General features: G+C 43.5%; 1 protein-coding gene across 1 annotated transcript in view; it reads left to right on the top strand.

Annotated features, from left to right (window-relative positions):
- Window positions 1–24,939, top strand: part of LOC132394504 (uncharacterized) — a 64,719-nt gene extending 39,780 nt beyond the window's left edge. Inside the window, exons 5-11 of the mRNA XM_059970755.1 lie at window positions 2,109–2,225; window positions 7,340–7,444; window positions 15,426–15,551; window positions 15,637–15,732; window positions 17,326–17,424; window positions 21,829–21,875; window positions 22,885–24,939. Coding sequence (XP_059826738.1) covers window positions 2,109–2,225; window positions 7,340–7,444; window positions 15,426–15,551; window positions 15,637–15,732; window positions 17,326–17,424; window positions 21,829–21,875; window positions 22,885–22,944 — 650 coding nt within the window. The 3' untranslated portion in view covers window positions 22,945–24,939. The remainder of the gene's footprint in view (window positions 1–2,108; window positions 2,226–7,339; window positions 7,445–15,425; window positions 15,552–15,636; window positions 15,733–17,325; window positions 17,425–21,828; window positions 21,876–22,884) is intronic.
- The last annotated feature ends 690 nt before the right edge of the window (window positions 24,940–25,629 follow it).

Raw genomic sequence — 25,629 nt, 5'->3', positions numbered from 1 at the left:
CTGCCTTTACCACAAACTCTGGCAGCAGGTTCCATGCACTTCCAAACTCTCTATGTTTAAAATAAAACAGCTTCTGACTTTCTCCTTGTACTTCTCTCCCGTATGTTCCCTTGCACCAGCTACTTCCACCCGGGAAAATGTCTGGCTCTCTAATCAATCGATGCCCCTCATCATTCTGTACACCTCTGTCAAGTCACGGTTCAGCCTCCTTCTGAGAAGCCGTAGATCACTCAGCCTGTTGAGTTTGTTTGGTTTGTGGCAGCTATGTGTGGTAGCAGAACTTTGCAAAGGCATAAAATTACCTAGGATGGCGGTGAATATTGCTAGCTCGGGTTGGGGTCTCTGACGTTGTGATGTTCACCAAGTTTGGCAATTAGCTTGCACACATTTCCTCGACAGTCAAGGTGACATCCTCAATGTGTAGTTGTTGGTGTTTCTCTCTGGGAGTGACCCCCACCCCTCAGTCCTGATTAGCTACAGCATTCAGTTGCCCTTTGAATTTTATTGGTTCACGTTTTTTTGGCTCTTAGGGGTTTGCCTATTTCAATATGTTTGCTTACACAATTATCAGAAGAGAACCAAGCTTCTAAGTATTCTCCTGCCCGCTTTGTGTTTGTCTGCGCCAGAACCTTCATGGTGCCCCAGTTAAAGTGGTGTCCTTTGTGATCTTCATGTACTGAGATCAGCGACAATGAATCATGTCTCTGTACCGCCAGTGTTTGTTCCCGTAAACAAGTTGAGAGTTCCTTTCAAGAGCTACGTCATCCAGACAGGATGTAAACCGTCCATGAGGACTGGGATCGGAATTGGTTTATTATTGTCACATGTACTAGATACAGTGAACAGCTCATCTTGAGTACTGTTCACACAGATCATTCATTACACAGTGCATTGAGAAAACACAGGGTAAAGCAATAATGAAATGCAGGAAAAGGCGCAATAGTTGCCGCAAAGTAAAAATAACCCAGTGCAAGATCATAGAATGTGAATTCGAGTCCATCTCATTGTACTAGGGAACCATTCAATTGTGTTATGATAACAGGGCGGAAGCTGTCTTGGAGCCTGGTGGTATGTGCTTTCAGGCTTTTGTATCTTCTACCTGACTGGAACTCCTCCTGATCTCTGCTTCCTGAAGTCCACAAGGAATTCCTTGGTTTTGCTAATGTTGAGTGTGAGGTTGTTTTAGTGACACCAGCCCTTGATGCAGGGAGACTGCAGTGTGGCTCGCCCTTAATGAAGCACTGCAGTGACTTACCCAGGCTACTCGCATGCACAGCACCTCATAAACCCTGATCTCTGCCACCAAGGGAGGTCAGTGTATGGGACACCACTATCAATAGGTTCTCCTCCAGCTTGCAGCCAATCCTGACTTGGAAATCTATTCCTAAGAAAAGGCTGGGGAATGCTTGGGTCATTTTCTCTGGAGAGGGAGGGGAGACCTGTTTATAAGACCATGTGAGGCAAAGATGGAGCAGCAAGTTATCTTTTTCCCAGGGTCAAAATCTCAAATACTAGATGACTTGCAGGGGATGGTTTTATTTTTTCCAAATGCAGCCTGGAATACACTGCCAGAGGTGGTGGTGGAGGCAGATACAATAAGTGTGTGTGTTTTTTTTTTAAAAGCTCTTAGATAGGCACATGTATTGAGAATTGAAGAATATGGACATTATGCAGGAAGAAGGAATTAGTTTAGTTAGGTGTTCTAGTACATGGTAGTTTAAATAATTCTACAAAACATTAAGGGTGGAAGGGCCTGTCCCTGTGTTGTACTGTTCTATGTTCTATGTCCCCTTCGGTGCTTCCTGATTGATCTTGGCACTGTGGATTCAGAAGCACTGCAGTGTTTCACAATGTAGATCGCCATATTCTGAAAGGTAATCGGGAGGGGAGGAAGAATGAATTCTTGCAAACTATGCTCAGATCTCAAATGAAACTATTAAGCAGAAACAGAAGGTGCAACCTTCATGTCCTATGTTGGCTTGATACACCTAATAAGTGGTACATTGAAGTACTTCAACGGAGTAGATAGTTTGTTGCAATGATTAGAAGTTGGTCATTTTCTCTGAGAATCCCTTTGTTATTCTAATGTGGAACCTTTCTGTTGGCAGGTCTTCCTCTGGTGGAGACTAGCATTGTGGTCACATCAATTATCGGAATAGTATTCTCTGTCGTGTCATTTTTTGGTTTGCTGCTCCTGTGTTTTTTTCGGAGGGAAGGGGAAAGAGGTAGGTGTCAAATCTCTGCTTTTATAAACCCATGGTAAATTAATCTGATCTAATTCGAATAAGTTAGTGTGATGGTGGGAATTTCGTTGCATTCCCAAAGCCCTGATTTTAAGTAACTATAGTATATTTTTCTATCATTGCAAAGTGTACTCCATCTCACAACTTAGTTACTTTTCCACTCATTTCAACTTCTCTCCTAGTGAAAGTGTCATGGGTGAAATATCTTCGTGAGTTGAGTCTGAGTTCACTTGTTACAAAAGTTAGAAATCTACAGATGCTGGAAATCTGAAATTAAAACAAAAGTCCTTGAGACATTCAGATTTAGATTAACACACAAAACACTGGAGGAACTCAGTAAGTCAGGCAGTGTCTTTGGAGGACAATGGGCAGTCAAGATTTCTGGTGAGCCAGACTGTGAAGGGTCTTGACCCAAAACATCGACTGTACATTTTCATCCATGGATGCTGCCTGACCTGCAGAGCTCCTCCAGCTTTGTGATTGTTGCTTCCAGAAGCCAGCATCTGCTGTCTCTCATGTCTTGGATCCAGATTAGTTTATCTTCTGCAACACGGTGGCAATGAAATAACTTGCTTGCATGAAACACTTGCATGGTTTGTTGCCTCCTGGGTGCCAGGGTCCGGGATGTTTCTGACCGGGTGCATGACATCCTGGTATGAGAGGGAAAGCAACCAGGAGTCATGATACATGTTGGGACCAACGACATAGGCAGGAAGAGGGATGACGTCCTGTAGTATGAGTTTTGGGAACTAGGCGGAAGGCTGAAGAACAGGACCTCAACGGTGGCGTTCTCAAGATTGCTGCCAGTACTACGTGATAGTGATGGTAAGAATTGGAGGAGATGGCAGTTGAATGCGTGGCTGAGGAGTTGGTGCAGGGGGCAGGGTTTTAGATTTTTGGACCATTGGGATCTCTTCTGGGGAAGGTGGGACCTGTACAGATTATAAGGGTTGCACCTGAACTTGATGGGGAGCAATATCCTTGCAGGAAGGTTTGCTAGCATGGTTTGGGAGGGTTTAAACTAATTTGCAAGGGGGGTGGGACCCGGAGCGATAGAACAGTGAAAGAAGTGCATGGAGTAAAGCCAGATCTAACATATTGAGAGGTTTTGAGGAAAGAGCAGCAGAATAAAGAGTATAAAGGTAGTAAGGTAGAAGGGTTAAAGTGTGTGTACTTCAATGCAAGAAGCATCAGGAACAAAGGTGATGAACTGAGAGCTTGGATACATACATGGAATTATGATGTAGTGGCCATTACGGAGACTTGGCTGGCACCAGGGCAGGAATGGATTCTCAATATTCCTGGATTTCAGTGCTTTAAAAGGGATAGAGAGGGGGGAAAAGGGGAAGAGGGGTGACATTTCTGGTCAGGGATACTATTACAGCTGCAGAAAGGGTGGGTAACGTAGCAGGATCCTCCTTTGAGTCAGTATGGGTGGAAGTCAGGAACAGGAAGGCAGCAGTTACTCTACTGGGGGTATTCTATAGGCCCCCTGCTAGCAGCAGAGATACCGAGGAGCTGATTGGGAGTCAGATTTTGGAAAGGTGCAAAAATTACAGGATTGTTATCATGGGTGACTTTATCTTCCCTAATATTGATTGGCACTTGATTAGTTCCAAGGGTTTAGATGGGGCAGAGTTTGTTAACTGTGTCCAGGATGGATTCCTGTCACAGTATGTTGACAGGCCGACTAGGGGGAATGCCATACTAGATCTAGTATTAGGTAACAAACCAGGTCAGGTCACAGATCTGTCAGTGCGTGAGCATCTGGGGGACAGTGATCACCGTTCCCTGACTTTAGCATTATCGTGGAAAAGGATAGAATCAGTGAGGACAGGAACATTTTTAATTGGGGAAGGGCAAATTATGAGGCTATAAGGCTAGAACTTGCGGGTGTGAATTGGGATGATGTTTTTGCAGGGAAATGTACTATGGACATGTGGTTGATGTTTAAGGATCTCTTGCAGGATGTTAGGGATAAATTTGTCCGGGTGAGGAAGATAAAGAATGGTAGGGTGAAGGAACCATAGGTAACAAGTGAAGTGGAAAATCTAGTCAGGTAGAAGAAGACAGCATACAAGAGGTTTAGGAAGCAAGGACCAGATGGGTCTATTGAGGAATATAGGGTAGCAAGAAAGCAGCTTAAGAAGGGGCTGAGAAGAGCAAGAAGGGAGCATGAGAAGGCCTTGGCGAGTAGGGTAAGGGAAATCCCCAAGGCATTCTTCAATTATGTGAAGAACAAAAGGATGACAGGAGTGAAGGTAGGACCGATTAGAGATAAAAGTGGGAAGATGTGCCTGAAAACTGTGGAAGTGAGCGAGGACCTCACCACTGAGAGGGAACTTGATGGTGAAGACAAGGTGAGTGAGTTTGATGTTCTGGAGCACGTTGATATTAAGGGAAAGGAGGTGTTGGAGTTGTCAAAATACATTAGGACGGATAAGTCTCCAGGGCCTGATGGAATATTCCCCAGGCTGCTCCACGAGGCAAGGGAAGAGATTGCTGAACCTTTGGCTGGGATCTTTATGTCCTCGTTGGTACTGGAGGATTGGAGGGAGGCGAATGTTGTCCCCTTGTTCAAAAAAGTTAGTAGGGATAGTCCAGGTAATTATAGATCAGTTAGCCTTACGTCTGTGGTGGGAAAGCTGTTGGAAAAGATAGTAATGTAATCTGAGGTAGTGATGCCAAAGTGACTATCATGGAATAGCAAGACTTGAAGAGTTAAGAGTCCTGGGAATGTGACAGCACCATTGGGAAGAGGGTGTGGAAAAAGGTCAGTCAGCATCTGTATAGAGAGGGGCAGAGTGAATGATTTGGATCATGACCCCTCAGTCAGACCAAGGAAAAGTTGGGACACAGGCATGTTTTAAAGGGGGTGGGCTGAAGAGGACAAGGAGGAAGTTGACAAAAAAATGGATCCCACCACAGTTCGCTGAAGTAGGGTGGTGAAGGCATGTCAGCAGCAACCTCTCTCAGTCATTACCCTTCTCTGTCCCCATTCTATTAGAATCTTCTCTCTGTCAGCTAAAATGCATGTTCTATGTTCAAGTCATATTTATTGTCATGGTGAGGGACAGCTACAGTGAAAAAGTGGCGTCGACATCACAGGCACTTAGATAAAGAATATGATGAATACACCAATTGTACAAGACAGTGAAGAAGGAGAGGGGAGAAAATTCTGTGCGAAAACAAGTGCTTGAATACAAAAGGAAAGACCCAGTCGGAGAGAAGTCCATGGTAGTGCAGGACGTGCTCTGTGCTGTTCCATTGCCGAGATAGGGTGAGGCTTGGGGTTGTGCAGGTTGTTTCAAGAACCTGATGCTTGTAGGAAAGTAACTGTTCTTGAACATGCTGTTGTGGGACTTCAGGCTCCTGTACCATTCCAGAGATGTGTGGAATTCTGGCTGCATCCTTTGGTGGATTTACAAGTATCTATCCAGCAGGTAGGGAAGGGATTAAGTCCAGTGTTTGGAAACATCAGACATGTGTCAGTGTGGCCTCTGACTTCAGATAAAGTGCCAAAATAATTCCCAAGCAACAGAGTAAGATACTACAGTGGGCAATTCCAGAGATCCTGACACTGCCAGGGATGTGCACAAGCCAGATCTGGGGGCCTTATTGACAAGGTGGTAGGGATAGGTTTAATAAAGTGTACCAAACTTCTAGAGCTTCACATATACTGGGTGTTCCACTTTTGGCTTCCCTGGTGCTGCGTATGGGAATGATGGTACAGACCTCCGGTGCTGTCTGCCCTCTTTCGCTGACAAACTTGTGCTGTTCTATACGATATGGTCTGTATTACCTCCTGCCTGACCTGCAAAGAGCAGCACTGTTACCCCAGAACTGTCCACTGCAAACAGCATTCGTGTCTAATATGGCACAGAAATAGGCCTTTGCACACAACACATTCATGTCAATCGAGTTAGGTACTTGACCAAACAACACACACAAAATACTGGTGTGTAACACTCACCCAACAGGCTGGTATATGTCTAGGGGAATAAGGAGATCCAGCCACTCACCAACCCACCTCCTGTACACACAGGTGCTGTGGGAATCAAGTTTATGCCGCGCGCACACACAGTATCAAACTCACACCAGATACTGTTATGAAATACACTTTAAAGATTTTACTAAAACTAAAAGAGTACTATGCAATGCAGTATATATGAAAGAAAAGAAAAAGCAAATGGCGCCAACTTATCAAAGTTCAGTCAGTTTAGTGCACATCGTTGGAGCTCAACCACTGAATCATTCGACCCCTCGTCACTTTCCTCCGACCTCCACATTCTTGCACCTGGGACCAACCCGGTGGTCAACCAAGCAGTGCAGCGCATGTCCACCTTCCTCCGCGTCTTCATCCCGACTCCTCCGAAAATACCGCAAAAACCCTCAAGCTCCCAGCCTCACAGGACAAAATAACATTCCCCATTGGTCAACAAATAAATACAATCCCCATATCAGCAAGTCTAAAGCTAAACCACTGCGAGAGAAACACTTATCAGACAAAGAAGCATTCCTACTCTAAACAAACCAAAGAAGCCATTTTGAGTAACATACCCAGGACATTGTACAGGTGGAACACAGCAGGCCAGGCAGCATCTATAGGGAGAAGCACTGTCGATGTTTTGGGCCAAGACCCTTCGTCAGGACGAACAGTGCTTCTCCCTATAGATGCTGCCTGGCCTGCTGTGTTCCACCAGCATTTTGTGTGTGTTGTTTGAATTTCCAACATCTGCAGATTTCCTCGTAGTTACTTGACTGAGTCCAGTTTAGCCCATATCCCTTTAAACCCTTCTTGTCCAAATACACACCTTTTAAACACTGTAAATGTGCTCACCTCTACCACTTCCTCTGGCAATTTGTTCAATATACGTTCTATGCACTGCAGGGAAAAGTCACCACTCCCTTTACTCTTCCCTCCCAACTTAAATATATGCCTTCTAGTTTCAGACACCTCTAGCTTGGGAAAAAGATGGAAACCATTCACCTTGTCTCCTATGCTTCAAGGTTAAACAATCTGTGGCCTATCCAGCCTCTTACAGTGGTGTATGGAGGGTTCCAAGTGTCTTAACATTTGTCTGTTTTCTCCACAGGTTCACTGAGGCAGCTCAAATACTTGTTTTTGCTCCTATTTATCTGTAACACACTGTCTCTTCTTGTTATTTCCATTGCCCTCATTTCCTGGATTGCAATAAAAGGTATGTGCAAAAATAATATTTGTTATTCATGTGAACCTGATCAGGCAAGGGGGGCGGGAGAAGGCTGTGTGCCCTCTCCATCACAGAGTGTATTGTTTGCCTCTAGAGTTACGAGAGATGAAAAATAGGATAGACAGCTGGAATAATATTTCCTGGGCTGGAAATATCAAATACTACAGATCAAAACTTTAAAGAAAGAAAGAGAAAGTTTAAGAGAGATGTAGTGTGGTGAACTATGTGCCTGTCTGGACACGCCCCCTGCTGACTGCTCCTGTGGCTCCTCCCACAGGCCCCTGTATAAAGGAGATCTGAGGCCTGACGCTCGGCCTCAGTCTCCAGGTCATAGTATGATGGACACTCACTCCTGGTTCCTTCTTCCAGTCAATAAAAGCCGATATCTCGCTTTACGTCTCAGTGTGAGTTATTGACGGTGCATCATGTAGGATGTGCAATTTTTTTTTACACACAATGGTAGGTTCCTGGAGTGGGCTTTCAGAGGTGGTGGGAGAAGAAGATGTGACAGAGGTAGCATAGTGTGAAACATGTTGATTTACAAAGCTGGTGATCACTGATAGGAGTTAAGGTCCCACCATTGCCTGTGAGGAAATTGTGCATTCTCCCTTAAGACCATAAGGTAGAGGAGCAGAATTAGGCCATTTGGCCCATCAAGTCTACTCCACCATTTCATCATGGCTGATCCAATTTTCCTCTCAGACCCAATCTCCTCCCTAATCCACATATCCCTTCATGCCCTGACCAATCAAGAATCTATCAACCTCTGCCTTAAATATACATATAGCCTTGGCCTCCACAGCTGCCTGTGGCCAAGGATTCTGCAGATTCACTGCTCTCTGGCTAAAGAAATTCCTCCTTATCTCTGTGGGTTTCTTCTGTCTGTTCTGGTTTTCTCCCACATTTCATCTGTTTGGGCCTTTTAACATTCAGAATGTTTCTATGAGATCCCCCCTCATTCTCCTGAACTCCAGGGAATACAGCCTAAGAGCTGCCAGATGTTCCTCATATGGTAACCCTTTCATTCCTGGAATCATTCTCGTGAATCTTCTCTGAACCCTCTCCAATGTCAGTACATACTTTCTAAAATAAGAAGCCCAGAACTGCACTCAGTACTCCCAAGTGTAGTTTCACTAGTGCCTTATAGAGCCTCAACATCACATCCCTGTTTTGAGGGACAACACTCTGTATTCCCTTTTGGTAGCCTTCAACCTGATGGCATGAACATCAATTTATCAGACTTCCAGTAATGCCCTCCCCCACACTCCTTCACCATTTCCCTCATCACCTTATCTTCTTGTTCGCCCATCGTCTCCCTCTAGTGCTCCACTCACCTTCTTCTTTCTTCCATGGCCTTCTGTCTCTTTCACCTATCAACTTCTAAGCTCTTCACTTTGTCCCTCCTTCTCCAGATTTCACCTGTCACCTGGTGTTTCTCTCTCCCCTCCCTCCACCTTTTAAATCTACTCCTCAGCTTTTTTCTTCCAGTCCTGCTGAAGGGTTTCGGCCTGAAATGTGAAATGTACTTTTTTCCTGACCTGCTGACTTCCTCCAGCATATTGTTGCTTGGATTTCCAGCATCTGCAGATTTTCTCTTCTTAGAGATCCCAGAGCTGTGAGTTACAAAGAGGTTCCAGTATTCTGGTGAATGACTCATAATAGTATCCGTGATTGGGAAAGTCAATAAAATGATTTACTGCTTGCTGAACTGAACACAGAAACAGGGAGATTCTCCAAGGAGTACAGATTCAACACTATGAGATTTTAAAGTTGCACAAGCACGTGAAGTTTGGCCCCTGAGACAGTAGGAGAGCTTAAAAGGTGAACAGGTTACTGGAGCGGGCAACGGATTAGTGGGAGACAGAGTAGGAAGGCTTTGGCTCGAGAGGCTTCGGCAAGCAGAGGCTGAGGACGAACTTGCCCCCAGTCAGCTAAGGTCGGGTAGGTTCCTTTAGTAACTCTAATTAGCTTAAAAGTACGTAATGGAGGTAGCAGTTAGGGCAGTCGGGTGCTCCATTTGCAGTATGTGGGAAGTCAGGGCGAGCACAATTGTCCCTGATGACTACAAGGTGCATTCAGCGGTAGCTCCTGACAAACCGTGTTAGGGAGCTGGATGAAATTCGGATCATTCAGGAGGCAGAGGCAGAAATAGACAGGAGTTTCAGGGAGGTAGTCACCTCTAAGAGTCTGGAAACAGTAGCTGGGTGACTGTCAGGAGAGGGAAGGGAAATGGACAGGAAGAGCAGAGAACCCCTGGGGCCATTCCCATCAACAATAAGTATACCGTTTTGGATACTGTTGGTGGGGACGACTTACCAGGGACAAGTAGTGGTGGTTGTGTCTCTGGCATCGAGACTGGACCCTCAGCTCAGAAGGAAGGAGGGAATAGAGGAGAGCAGTAGTGATAGGGGATTTGATAGTTAGGGGGACAGATAAGAGTTTCTGTGGGAGAGATTGAGAATCCTGGATGGTCTGTTGCCTCCCTGGTGCCAGGGTCCGTGATATCTTGGATTGAGTTCTCAGTATTCTCAAGAGGAAGGGTGAGCAGCCAAATGTCATGGTCCACATAGGGACCAATGACGGGGATAGGAAGAAAAAGGAGGTCCTGCAAAGAGAGTTAGGTGCAAAGCTGAAGGACAGGACCTCCAGGGTTGCAATCTTAGGATTGCTACCAGTGCCACGTGCTAGTGAGGCTAGAAACAGGAAGATAATGCAGCTAATACATGGCTAAGGAGTTGGTTCAAGAGGGAGGGCTTCATGTTTCTGGACAATTGGGCCTTGTTCCAGGGAAGGTGGGACCTGTTCCATTGGGACAGGTTGCATCTGAACTGGATGGGGACTAACATCCTTGTGGGAAGGTCTGCTAGTGCTGCTCCGAGGGTTTAAACTAGATTTGCGGGGAAGGGGAACCAGTGTTAGAGCAGGTAGTGAGGTGGAGGATAAATGTCATGCGAGAACTGCAAGTATAGTGCATGAAGTAAAGCCAGATCTAACATATAAAGAGGCTTTGAGGAAAGAGAAGCAGAAAAAAGGGTGTAAAGGTAGTAAGGCAGAGGGGCTAAAATGTGTGTACTTCAATACAAGAAGCATCAGGAACAAAGGTGATAATCTGAGAGCTTGGATACATACTTGAAATTATGATGTAGTGGCCAATACAGAGACTTGGCTGGCACCAGGGCGGGAATGGATTCTCAATATTCCTGGATTTCAGTGTTTTAAAAGCGATGGGTGGGGGGGAAGGGGGAGGAAGGGTGGCATTACTGGTCTGGGATACTATTACAACTACAGAAAGGGTGAGTAATGTAGCAGGATCCTCTTTTGAGTCAGTATGGTTGGAAGTCAGGAACAAGAAGGGAGCAGTTACTCTATGGGGGTATTCTATAGGCCCTCTGGTAGCAGCAGAGATACCGAGGAGCAGATTGGGAGGCAGATTTTGGGAAGGTACAAAAATAACAGGGTTGATATCATGGGTGACTTTAACTTCCCTAATATTAATTGGCACTTGATTAGTTCCAAGGGTTTAGATGGGGCAGAGTTTGTTAAGTGTGTCCAGGATGGATTCGTGTCACAGTATGTTGACAGGCCGACTAAGGGATTGCCATACTGGATCTAGTATTAGGAAACAAACTGGGTCAGGTCACAGATCTCTCAATGGGTGAGCATCTGAGAGACAGTGATAATTGCTCCCTGGCCTTTAGCATTATCATGGAAAAGGATAGAATCAGAGAGGACAGGAACATTTTTAATTGGGGAAGGGCAAATTATGAGGCTATAAGGCTAGAACTTACGGGTGTGAATTGGGATGATGTTTTTGCAGGGAAATGTACTATGGACATGGTCGATGTTTAAGGATCTCTTGCAGGATGTTAGGGATAAATTTGTCCCAGTGAGGAAGATAAAGAATGGTAGGGTGAAAGTGGAGTAGAAAATCTAATCAGGTGGAGCATACATGAGGTTTAGGAAGCAAGGATCAGATGGGTCTATTGAGGAATATAGTGTAGCAAGAAAGGAGCATAAGAAGGGGCTGAGAAGAGCAAGAAGGGGGAATGAGAAAGCCTTGGCGAGTAGGGTAAGGGAAATCCCCAAGGCATTCTTCAATTATGTGAAGAACAGAAGGATGACAGGAGTGAAGGTAGGACCGATTAGAGATAAAAGTGGGAAGATGTGCCTGGAGGCTGTGGAAGTGAGCGAGGTCCTCAATGAATACTTCTCTGCGGTATTCACCAATGAGAGGGAACTTGATGATGATGAGAACAATATGAATAAGGTTGATGTTCTGGAGTATGTTGATATTAAGGAAGAGGAGGTGTTGGATTTGTTAAAATATATTAGGATGGATAAGACCCTGGGCCTGACGGAATATTCCCCAGGCTGCTCCACGAGGTGAGGGAAGAGATTTCTGAGCCTCTGGCTAGGATCTTTATGTCCTTGCTGTCCAATGCAATAGTACCAAACAATTGGAGGGAGGTGAATGTCGTCCCCTTGTTCAAAAAAGGTAGTAGGGCTAGTCTGGGTAATCATAGACCAGTGAGCCTTATGTCTGTGGTGGGAAAGCTGTTGGAAAAGATTCTTAGAGATAGGATCTATGACCATTTAGAGAATCATGGTCTGATCAGGGGCAGTCAGCATTGCTTTGTGAAGGGCAGATCATGTCTAACAAGCCTGATAGAGTCCTTTGAGTAGGTGACCAGGCATATAGATGAGGGTAATGCAGTGAATGTGATCTACATGGATTTTAGTAAGGCATTTGACAATGTTCCACACGGTAGGCTTATTCAGAAAGTCAGAAGGTATGGGATCCAGGGAAGTTTGGCCAGGTGGATTCAGAATTGGCTTGCCTGCAGAAGGCAGCGGGTCATTGTGGAGGGAGTACATTCAGATTGGAGGGTTCTGACTAGTGGTGTCCCACAAGAATCTGTTCTGGGACCTCTACTTTTTGTGATTATTATTAACGACCTGGATGTGTGGTTAGAAGGGTGGGTTGACAAGTTTGCAGGTGACACAAAAGTTGGTGGTGTTGTGGGTAGTGTAGAGGATTGTTGAAGATTGCAGAGAGACATTGATAGGATGCAGGAGTGGGCTGAGAAGTGGCAGATGGAGTTCAACCCAGAGAAGTGTGAGGTGGTACACTTTGGAAGGACAAACTCCAAGGCAGAGTACAAGTAAATGGCAGGATACTTGGTAGTGTGGAGGAGCAGAGGGATCTGAGGGTACATGAGGGTACAGATGCCTGAAAGTTGCCTCACAGGTAGATAGGGTAGTTAAGAAAGCTTATGGGGTGTTAGCTTTCATAAGTCGAGGAATAGAGTTTAAGAGACGTGAGGTAATGATGCAGCTCTATAAAACTCTGGTTAGGCCACACTTGGAGTACTGTATCTAGTTCTGGTCACCTCAGTATAGGAAGGATGTGGAAGCATTGGAAAGGGTACAAAGGAGTTTTACCAGGATGCTGTCTGGTTTAGAGAGTATAGGTTATTATCAGAGATTAAGGGAGCTCGGGCTTTATTCTTTGGAGAGAAGGAGGATGAGAGGAGAGATGATAGAGGTATACCAGTTATTAAGAGGAATAGACAGAGTGGACAGCCAGTGCCTCTTCCCTAGGGCACCACTGCTCAGTACAAGAGGACATGGCTTTAAGGTAAGGGGAGGAAAGTTCAAGGGGGATATTAAAAGAAGCTTTTTCACTCAGAGAGTGGTTGGTGCATGGAATGCACTGCCTGAGTCAGTGGTGGAGGCAGATACACTAGTGAAGTTTAAGAGACTACTAGACAGGTATATGGAGGAATTTAAGGTAGGAGGCAGGGTTTGAGGTTCGGCACAACATTGTGGGCCGAAGGGCCTGTACTGTGCTGTACTGTTCCATGTTCTATGTTCTAAGTTAAGTTGCTTAATCTGGTCAATGAAAGGTAAAAACTTAACTAAGTAAATACTTATTTTTTTTGGTAATTTTAATACCCAAATAGGTAAAGTTATCTGTAACTACTTTAGATCATAGATATTTATAAATTGAAACTTGTACCGGTATTTAATGGGAATAATTCACTCTTATTAAGATTCAGTTTATAGCCAGAAAAGCAACTCAACTGCGCAAGCAAAGATAAAACAACTGGAATAGATCTCACAGGATCAGAGATGTACAGTAACAAATCATCAGCGTATAATGATAGCTTATATGTCCCTTCCCCACGGGTAATACCAAAAACGTTAGGTGAATCATGAATAGCAATGGATAAGGGTTCCAAAGCAATGTCAAATAGAAGAGGACTTAAGGGACAGCCTTGACTCGTGCCAGGAAACAACTGAAAAAAGGGAGACCTTTGATCATTGGTAAGAACCGAAGCCAAAGACTTATAATATATTAATTTAATCCACGATATAAATGTCGGGCTAAAGTTAAAATTCTGAAACATATTAAATATGGCCATTCAATTCTGTCAAACGCTTTCTCAGCGTCCAAGGACATGACACATTCTGGGATTCTAGATGAACAGGTATAAGCTATATTAATTAATTTTCTAATGTTAAAAGATGAATAATGATTTTTAATAAATCCGGTCTGGTCCTCAGAAATGAATTGAGGTGTTAAATTTTCCAATCTGGTGGCCAAAACTTTGGTAAAAATCTTGGCGTCCACATTCAGTAAATATATGCCGATATGATGCACATTCAATAGGTTCTTCGTGTTTTTTAAGAATTAGAGAAACGGAAGCTTCATAAAAAGATTGTGTAACTTACCCACAGATAATGCGTCCTTAAAAATTTTACATAACCAAGGAGAAAGTATAGAAGAAAAAGATTTTAAAAATTCCACAGTGTAACCATCTGGACCAGGGGCTTTACCTGAATTCATTGAAAAAAATAGCCTCTTTTATTTCAGCTTCCGTAATGGGTACATCTAATAATACACGATCTTTGGCTGGTAATTTCGAGATATTCAGTTTCCTTAAAAATTCATCCATTATGGAAGAATCGTCAGAAAATTCTGATTGATATAAAGAGTTATAAAATTCTTGAAAGAATTTATCTATCTCTTTATGATCAACTGTCAGAGTACCATCTCATTTATGGATCTCTCAAGATAGCACTCATTGGATGAGTCTGAATTAGGCTTCTTATTTAAAGAAAATATTTAAATATTTAAGAAGATGTTTAAATATAAATATTTAATTAAACATTTTCTTATTTAAATAAGAAAAAGTGGAAATATACTACAACCTATTCAAGGAAGGTTTGCTTAGCTGAAACCTGCAGTGGAAACCTGTCTTTGGAGCATGGGTTTGCACTTGCTGTAGCTTAAAAGAGTGAGAGAAAACTAGATTTAAAGAAGAAGACCCTGAGATATATTGACAGTGTGGATATAGAAATGATATTTCCTCACTGAAGAACGTAGAGCAGGGTTAGTCCCCTTCCAGTTCAGGTGCAAAGCATCCTGTCAGAACAGGTCTCACATTCCATGGAACAAAGCCCAATTGTCCAGAAACCTGAAGCCTTCCCTCCTGCACCATCTCCCTAGCCATGTATTTAGCTGCATTATTGTCCTGTTTCTAGCCGCACTAGCATATGGCATGAGTAGCAATCCTGAGATTGCAACCCTGGAGGTCCTGTCCTTTAGCTTTGCACCTAACTCCTTAAACTGTCTTCGCAGGACCTCCACCTCTTTCCTATCCATGTCATTGGTCCCTACGTGGTCAACGACATCTGGCTGCTCAGCCTCCCTCCAGAGAATACTGAGAACTCGATCCGAGATATCGTAGACCCTGGCACCGGGGAGGCAACAGACCATCCGAGATTCTTGGCCTGTCCCGCAGAACCTCTTATCTGTCGCCCCTCTTAATGTCAGAGAAATGTATACAATATACATCCTGAAATACTTTTTCTTCACAAAAGTATGACGTGTATAAGCTATGAATGGTAATCGTGCATTATGTTTATTTAACATCCCTTCATTTATTGTGGGTGATAACTCTAGGAGCTGCCTCTGCATCTGTGGTTGCCCTGTTCATTGTGGTTGCCCTGCTGCCTTTGAATGTGTGCCTGACCATCACCATTTGGAATCAGGGCTGCCAGTGTTTCAGAAAGTTCTTAGACTGCACAGGTAAATAGAAGATGATTTATCAGAAAAATATCCCATTGTGAATGTTGAAACTGTCCTAATCCAATCCACGGTTCACACTTACCAGGTTTACGCGCTTCGATTGACTTTTGTGGCATCGTGAGTTCCGTCATTGTGATCGCCATTTCCATCGTCATCCTCATTGAGGAGATTCAGCAAAGCAGTGAGTTTACCAACAGCCCCTCGGTGCCTTTTGTTTTAATTCTATGGATTGTGTTCAGCTTTGAGAAGTCTCCACTGTAAACAGCTGAATGAAAGGCTGACTGAGACTTGGGGAGAATTTAAGTGATCTCATATATCTATTTAATCCCTCCATCAGATTGAGGCAGGCAAGGCCACTGATTAGGACTGAAAGAGGAGAGTAACAAAAAGAACTCTGACTGTGTCTGATTAAAAGAGATAAAGGCAGATGATGCTCATCAGACCTAGGAATGGGGGTTTGGTCCGTTGATTATAATGGTTATTGTCAGTAGCAAGTGGATTACAAGTAGATGGTCATAAACACAGAGATTCTGCAGACTGGAAGTCTTACGCAACACACATAAGGTGCTGGAGAAAGTCAGAAATTCAGGCGGCATCTATGGAGGGAAATAAACAGTTGACATTTCAGTCCAAAAGCCTTCACCATGACTGGGAAGGAAGGGGCAGAAGGAGAGGAGGGTGGGGAGAAAGTATAAACAGGCAGGTGAATGCAGCTGAGGGGGCAGGTGGAGGAGATGGGATTAAGTAAGAAGCTGAGAGGTGATATTTCAAAATTCAAAGTAAATTTATTTATTATCAGAGTACATATATGTCACCATGTACAACCCTGTGATTTATTTTCTGTGGACACGCTCAATAAATATAATAACCATAGTAGAATCAGTGGAAGACCGCACCCACAGGGCAGACAACCGGTGTGCAAAAGACAACATCTGTAGCAACACAAAATGAAATAAAAATAAATAAAGAAACATGCAATAAATAACAAGAACATGAGATGAAGAGTCGTGGAAAGTGAGGCCACAAATTGTGGGAGCATTTCAGTGATGGGGCCTGATGATTGAGGGGTAATAACTGTTCCTGAACCTGGAGGTGTGAGTCCTGAGGCTGGATGGTGGGGTCCTGATGATGGATGCTACTTTCCTACGACAGCGCTCTGTGTAGGTGTACTGAATAGTGGGGAGGGCTTTGCACATGATGGACTGGAAGGTGTGAAGATGAAGCAATATGATGGAGAGGACAGATGACAATTGAAGAAAGGGAAGAGGGGCGCACACCAGTGGGATGTGATGGGCTGATGAGAAGGGGTTAGAGGGCAACCAGAATGGGGAATGGAGAACTAGAGAAAGGGAGGATGCTGTCAGAAATACATTAAATACAGGTGCAGCTCTTCAGCTGCTTGGTTCAAGGTGAGGATTTCCCCTCAGATTGCACAAATGTGCAACATAAAACAGGCCCTTTAGCCCACTAGGTCCATACTGACCTTTTGTCCATCTACACTAGTCCCATTTGCCTGCAGACGTACAGGGGGTCTTTGGGCCAAGTCCAAAGCCCCGTGAAAGTGGTTGCACAAGTTGATGAGGCTTGTAGGGAAGGTATGTGACATGCTCACCTTTATTAGTCAAGGAACTACGTTCTAGAGTCAGGATGATGGGCATGTCAATACACTTGACAATAATAAAACAATAATAACAATAATAATAATAATACTGTTAAATTTCACATGCTGAAATGCTCATTCTGATTTTGCACAATCCAATTTTCACTTTTTCAGATCAAGGCTGTCATGTGTCATATCTAACCTGGAGCACGGTGGCCCCATTGATCATAGTTGCTGCGATAATCTTCTTTTCATTTTTAATTGTATGGAAGAGTAAGTATTGAAGAGCTAAGCGTATTTGACAGAAAGAGTATGTTGCTGTGTAACAGGTTGCCACTATGTCTAGCTCTAGCAGTATTTAGTTAAAAATGACTCAGTTCTGTTCCTTCATATCACACATTACCATTGTTTACACTGCGGGCCAAATGCCTGGTGTTCTGTGTGGGACGGATTGTAATTCGGTGCAACAACGGAATGGAGCATTATCTCAGGTAGACCTGTTACAGCTGGGATATGATTTGAGATGTTTCCTGGTCCACAGAGGTCAGTCGTGGGACCTTTGTCTTTCAGTGTCTGGGTTAAAACCACAAGATCATGAGACATATGAGCAGAATTGGGCTATCTGGCCCATCAAGTCTACTCCACCATTCCATCAGGCTGATTTCTTATCGCTCTCAATCCCATTAGAAGTAAAAGATAAAGTACAGCCCAGAAACAGGCCCTTTGGCCCATTTGGTCCATGCTGAACCATCTAACCTGCTAACTCCCATCGAACTGCACCAGTCCCATAGACCTCAATATCCCTACCATTCATGTACTGATCCAAACTTCTCTTAAACGTTGAAATCGAGCTTGCATGCACCACTTGTGCTGGCAGCTCATTTCACACTCTCACAAGCCTCTGAGTGAAGAAGTTTCCCCTCATGTTCCCCTTAAATTTTTTACCTTTCATCTTTAACCTACAACCTTTGTTTGTAGTCCCACCCAACCTCAGTGGAAAAACATGAGGAAATCTGCAGATGCTGGAAATTCAAGCAACACACACAAAATGCTGGTGGAATGCTGCAGGCCAGGCAGCATCTATAAGAAGTGCTATCGACGTTTTCAGGCCATGACCCTTCGTCAGGACAGATGATGCCTGGCCTGCTGCGTTCCACCAGCATTTTGTGTGAGTTGCTCAGTGGAAAAAGCTTGCTTGCAATTACCTTATCTATATCCCTCATAATTTTGTATACTTCAATCAAATATCCTCTTAAACTTCTATGTTCCAAGGAATAAAGTCCTAACCTATTCAATCTTTCCTTAGAACTCAGGTCCTCCCGACCCAGTAACATATTTGTAAAATTTCTCTGTATTCTTTCAAACTTGTTTACATCTTTCCTGCAGGTAGGTGTCAAAACAGCCAGAATACTCCAAATTAGGCCTCATCAGCTTCAAAATAACATCCTATCTTCTGTACTCAGTACTTTGATTTAAGAACGACAATGTGCCAAATGCTTTCTTTATTACTCTGTCTTACCACTTTCAATGAATTTTGGGCCAGTATTCCCAATTCCCTTTGCTCTAGGACACTTCACTTGTCTGCCTTTCATTGTGTAAGACCTACCATGGTTGGTCCTACCAAAGTACAACACCTTGCACTCGTCTGCATTAGATTCCATATTCCATTCTCCTGCCCTCTCCCCATAACCTTTGACACCTTGACTAATCAGGAACCTATCAGTCTCTGCTTTAAATATTCTTGGACTTGGCCTCCACAGCTGTCTGTGACAATGAATTCCACAAATTCACCACCCTCTGCATCTCTGTTCAAAACGGAAGTCCCTCTATTCCAAGTTTGAGTTTACTGGTTCTAGACTCGCCCACCATTTGAAACATCCTTTCCATGTCCATTCTGTCTGTGTTTTTAAGTATTTGATAGATTTCAGTGAAATTCCCTCTGATTCCCTAATTTGTAACAGATTACATGACAGAGGCGTGATCGATTCATTGGGCAAAAACTCCAAGATGTTTGTTGTTGAATTACCATTCTGGGATCTCTTGGTCATTGGTGATCAAGAAATTCCAGTGCCCAACCTGCAGTGTATTTGGGAATAATTTGCTAGTACAGTGGATTTTCGTTAATTCCTACACCTCGGGAGCACTATATTTTGGTCCAATTAAGCAGATGTTCTAATTAGCCAAAGTTGCATGGAAATAGATTAAAAGATACAAAAAGACCAACTACCATTTAAAGTGAGTATCCAATTTTGTATTGAATGGAATACATTTCAAGTCAGAACACTATCAATATTACTACAGTACAATAAATCTATGCATTAGTTCCTAATAGTTATCAACAGAGGAATTCATGCAGTGTTCGCTGCTCTGTTCTTTTGATTGATTGTAAATGAACAAAGTGAACACAGATCCCTGACACAGAAAATGCCCTGCTCTCATTGTGTGCAATTGTAGATTTTGGTACTCTAGTTACCTCTGCCAGTGATGATGAGTGGCATTAGGCAGATTTCTTTTAATTTGGTCCAGCAGGGTCATTTTTTTTCCGGCTAGCGTCAAATACTGTCATGGTGTTTTGGCAAGTGGCTGGATTTTTTTTTTAAAAGGTAAAACAAAAAAACAAAATGATCAAAAATCACTGCTTTTCGAATCGGGATCTGTCGGCCCAAATGGATAATGTAACACAAGCGCACACAACGGACTCTATTTAAAAACTGTTCACTCTAAGTAGTCTTGTGTCTGATGGCCACGCAACTGCACGGGACTGATGCTAGTTAGAAAATGGCAACAGGCTCCTGTCCGAGTTCAGTGGTATAGTGTCCCAAACAAGTGAAGGGTATACCAGCTACTTTCTCAATTAGTTTTTTGTTCTTTAAGAGTTGTCCCAAATAAGAGGCTGCCCAGATTTGCTAATGGCCCAGTTAACCAGAATCCACTGAATGTATTTTCCTTTTCACTGCTTTCATATTCCCGGTTGTGAAGGGAAAATTCAGGAACATCCTGGAACCATCAGGTCCCTGAACTGACTTGCATGAGCCTAACCCTACCTCAGCAACAGAACGCTATGGACCAGCTTTTGCACTGTTCAACTGAAGTTATTAACCTGCTCAGTTGAGGAAAAAACACCAGAGACACGAAATTACCTCTGAAACGGTTTTTATTCAGAGAGGAGTTCGTAGCCCCATGCACTTCGGGTCATACTTATACCCAAAAGCAGGGTACTAAATTCGCAAATATGGTTACCGGTTCAAATTCATCAATTGATTGGCTATTGCATAGCTAAGCATGCAAAATACTTGGAATAAGCATAGATGCAAGCGAAGTACTTGGCATAAGTATAGATGCAAGCAAAACACTCGAAATTGGTATATAGCTCAGATACTTTGCCAAGCACATTGTTTTGTGGTGGCAAGGTTCCCCTTTCCTTGTGGTTGCCATGTCCTGTCAGGCATTCTATTTTAGTTACCTGTTCTCTGTCCTCCTACACTTCCCCATTGACATATTCTCTCCCTGGTTATGTCTACATATTTTGCTACACTTACCGCTCATCCCCCCTTCTACACGTACCCCTTACCCTCTCCACATTCTCAGCACGACTATAAACTTATTTCTGAATGTGTCTTTTTTGTTTACACTAAGGTCTTGTTTTTACAGAGACTTCTGTCTCTCACTCTCTTCACTCTCGTACAATTTATTATCTACATTCTGTGTGTTTGTACGTGTTTGCCTGTGAGTAATGTTTTCATTGTACCTGTACCTCAATGTACTTGAGCAGATGACAGAGGGTTATGGGCTGAGTGCAGGTTGGTGGGACTAGGTGAGAGTAAGCATTTGGCCTGGATTAGAAGGACCAAGATGGCCTGTTTCCGTGCTGTAATTGTTATATGGTTATATGTTTATAAACTTGATCTCATTAGTCAGACAGGAGGGGGTGAGTGGTGGAAGTTCATGTTCGGAATTCTGGAAGCCTCAATAGGAGGATGGGAGGGATGTAGAGTTCTGGGAACAGGACGTTAAGTAAACAGAAGCACGTATTCCATCTTCAGCACATCCTGGGGCAAGTGCAGGTTTGTGCGATGGATTCAGTGGTGTGATTGAGTTGTGCCTCGTCCATGGTATCAAAGACCCCAGGTATTAAATGCTTATGAATTCTAACTGTTGGAAAATTTTTAAACCATGGATGCAAAAATATCCACCAATGATTAACATTTGAGAACACAGATGCATAAAATAATTCCCAGAAATCCACAGGATACGACTTTTTTTGTTCCTCTGAGGGAGTTTCATGCACAGAGGCCAGAAATGTAACGCAAAGAGAGATCTTCCCACTTCCACCAGTGTTTGGATAGGAGACGGTGTCCTGATGACTCCTCTCCAATTCCAAGAGATTCCATCCAGGCACTGTACCAGATTTCTAATGAAAAACAAATTCTCCTCAAAATCCTGTGCAGGACCTGGCAGGTGAAGTGATAAGATTTTTGAATGTTTTGTCATTTCCACTGTCAGGACCTGCACCTTCCTTATGCCTGTTAGCTAGATATACCATCAGCTTTGACTGTTCAAATAACAATGGAAGACACTTGCCAATCGACAAAAGCACAACAATAAATCGGAGGCAGTTATAAGACGTTTAATAGTATAAATGCCTAAAGGACTAAGAGACATTTTATTTCAATTTAGGAGGTAGCAGTTCAAGCAGTGAATCAAACAATGAAGGAACACCACAGGTAATTAATTAATCCTTTAGTTCAATGTTGTAGGTTTTTTTTAAATTGAAGATCTAATGCTGGTTTATTATGAATTTAGAATGTCAATGATAGACTGAACAAACCCAGAGTGTGCTTTCAGGCCGGGCTAATAATCTTAAGGACACATACCGTGGGAATATTGGATTCTGTTTATAACATCACGCATCACACACTACAATCGTAGATGCTGGAAATCTAGAGCAACACAGCGAAATGCTGGAGGAACTCAGCAGGTCAAAGAGCATCCATGGAAAGGAATAAACAGTTAATGTTATGGGTTAAGATTCCTTCATCAGCACTGGAAAGGAAGGGGGAATAAGAAGATGGGAAGGTCCAAGCTGATAGGCGATAGGTGAAGCCAGGTAAGGGAAAAGGTTGGGGGTGGGGGCGATGGTGCGAAGTGAGAAGCTGGGTGGTGATCGATGGAAGAGGGAAAGGGGTGGAGAAAAAGGAGCTTGAAAGGAGTGGAGTTTGGACCATGGAAGAAGGGAAAGGAGTACACACCTACTGTATTTGCATCACACCAATGCATGTCTGGTGTTGATGCCACTGCACTACTGGCTGGCACTTATCCCAGGGTTAGGGAGTCGATAATTACAGGGCACAGGTACGTTCAAGGAGAGAGATTTAGTAGGGACCCAAGAAGCTATTTCTTCACCCAGAGAGTGGTCCATTTATGGAATATGCTGCCAACGAGAATGGATAAGGCAGAAACATTAACAACATTTGAAAGACAGAGACACACAGATGGATAGATTTGTAGGGATATGCGTCAAATGCCGGCAAATGGAACTAGCTGGCTGGTTTGGGTGGGTGTCTTGCTCGACCTGGACTAGTTGGTCCACAGGGCTTGTGTCTGTGCTCTGTGACTCTCTGATACTCCATTTCACTGTGTGTATTTTCCTGTCTATCCGACTCTGTCTAAGTACTGATTGTTTCTGTGGGGATATTGTTATTGCACCTTACAAATGAATTGTATTAATTTCAGGAACAGATAAGAATGAATCAGCTGGATCAAGAGCCATCTGAGAATGGAGGCGATCAATGAATGAACGCTTCTTCCAATAATCTCCATCAATCGCACAACCACGCATGTCATAATGCACACTGGCAATATCGGAATCAAAATTGTGGAGGGAAAACAGACGCTAATGGTGACCAGATTTTATTCACAATAATTCCAATAGAGCATCAGAGGCTCAGCTGAGCGACCCCACAAGACACAACATTCTCAAAACTAGAACTCTGCCATTAGTGCCAGTTGGGCGTCTGCTTCAATATTACAAGTGACACGTAAAACCTGAGCCTGTCAAAACAAACTTGACAGATTTAAACAGAAAGCACCAGGACACCATATTACAAAAAGTGTGTCACTTTAAAAAAACACACACAAGGAAAACTAAATGATTAATGACTCTTGTTAAACAATTACTGAATTCCATTATTCTAAAATCCTCAGAGCCTCTCTGGTTCCCTACACAGTCCTGGAGAGCTTGTTACAATGCACTGGCTGGAGGAACCCAGCATGTTAAGCTGCATTGGTGGAACTGGTGCTGTTTTGTGTTTTTTTAAGAAACTATGTTATTTCACAACACTGCCCCCATCAGAGCCAAAATACTTGAAATCAGATGTACACACTATTTTGTATCTTCTGCACATTTACAGCTGAGAACACTTACTGCAGCTCTGATTAGTGTGACACTATTGCAGTGGCAGTGAATCGGGTTCAATTACCATCACTAAGGTGCCTGTACAGACTCCCCATGATGCATGGGTTTCCTCCAGATGCTTTGGTTTCTCCCCACTTCCCAAAGGTACTTGGGTTGGTAGGTGGATTGGTCCCATGAAGGTATACGGCTCATTGGGAAGATGGCAGGCTCTTTGCACCTTTAAGAACTTCATGCACTGCAGGTTTATCCCATTAGTGAGCTGCTCATCAGTGAAGGAGCTGGCCCTGGTGCAGATCGTGTCACTGCCTGCTACAGGAAGCATTCAGAGTTGGTGTGCAAAAGATGTTGGCAGTCTAGCAGTGAGGGATTGTCTTGGGCATTTCTTTTGCAGTCACAAAATTGGTCATGTGAAATGCTGCAAGCCTGCTTTCCTTGTGCATTGGTGGGGGTGGGGTGGGCTTGGGTGGGGGAGGTGTGTACTATATATGCCTTGAACTGTATATTGCTGTCCGTACTGTTTGTTGCAACCTGTCTGCAGAAGGAAGCTGCTTCATTTGGGTACTCAGGTACGGTTAACGTGAAGTTGATATTATAAACTTGAAGCTGAATGAATATTAAGTACCTGTTACCGTGCTGTTCCCTAACATTGCACATTGATGCATTTGACCATGAATTATTTTATTTTAGAGTGTTTGTCTGCTATCATGAGTCAAAGCTTCACAGTATTACTAAGTAAGAACAGCTGAGGTTAACTGGAATTTAGATAATGTTATGTTTTACAGTATTGTTATGAATGCCAAATGTGAGATGTTATTTTTGGTCAGTCATTTATGTTTACCATTACACAAATGTTTTCCTGCTAGAAGTTTTAGTTACTATCCTGCCAAAAGTTTGGGACATCTGCAATCCTGGTGGTGTCAGAACCTCTTCCGTGAATGGGAATTTCATTTGAAAACTGAAGTGGGAGAGAAGCAGCATTAATTAGAGTGAAATTCAGTGCAAAAAAAGGTAATTAAGATAAGGAAATCATGATTGGATTATAAAGACAAAAGAAAACAGTAAACAATTCTGATATGTCTGTCCTTGGTCTCTTCCACTACCATGATGAGACCTAACTCAGGATGGAGAAGCAACACATTCAGTCTAGGTAACCTCCAGTCTGATGGCACGAACATCGATTCCTCCATCATCCAGTCACTGCTCCCACTAACCACTCTTTTTCCATTCCCCATTCTGATTATCCTCTCAGCCCCGTCTCCACACCTGTCCATCACCTCCCCCGGTTCTCCTCCTCCTTTCCCCTCTCCATGGTCCACCCATCACTTCTCACCTTCCCTCTTTGTTCACACTCCCCCACCTACCTTCTCTCTCACCTTATCAACTGCCAGCTCATACTCCTTTTCCTCCCTGCTTCTTATTCTGGCTTCTGCCCCTTTCCTTCCAGATATGATGAAGTGCCTTGGTGCAAATTGTCAACTGTTTTTTTTCCCCCATAGATGCCACCTGACCTGCTGAGTTCCTCCAGCACTTTTGTGTGTCTTGCAATGGACTTCCAGCATCTGTAGACTCTCTGGTGTTTGTGTAACATTACTAAAAACTCACTTATGTTTTTGAGGGATAACATCTGGTTATCAACAAGGTCAGTCAATGCTAGTAAAATGATTTCTCGAGTTTAGGGGCACATGGGTGCTTTCACAGGACTTGGAGGACTGGGAAACCTCCCTGACATTGTGTGAAATCTGTCAATTCTGTCCTGATGAAGGGTCTCGGCCCGAAACGTCGACAGCGCTTCTCCCTATAGATGCTGCCTGGCCTGTTGTGTTCCACCAGCATTTTGTGTGTGTTGGTGTTTGAATTTCCAGCATCTGAAGATTTCCTCGTGTTTACTGATTGTGTATGATCAGCCATGATCACAGTGAATGGCGATGCTGGCTAGAAGGGCCGAATGGCCTACTCCTGCACCTACTGTCTATTGTGAATAATTGTTCCCACATCAAAACTAGCTTTGTGGGACACTCCACTAGGTATAGCTGGTGTCAATGGTTCAATGGTTCCATTTAATA

This window comes from Hypanus sabinus, chromosome 5, assembly GCF_030144855.1.
Source record: "Hypanus sabinus isolate sHypSab1 chromosome 5, sHypSab1.hap1, whole genome shotgun sequence".
NCBI lineage: Eukaryota > Metazoa > Chordata > Chondrichthyes > Myliobatiformes > Dasyatidae > Hypanus > Hypanus sabinus.
Note: the sequence above shows the minus strand (reverse complement) of the source record. Positions and strands in the feature narration are given on the sequence as shown.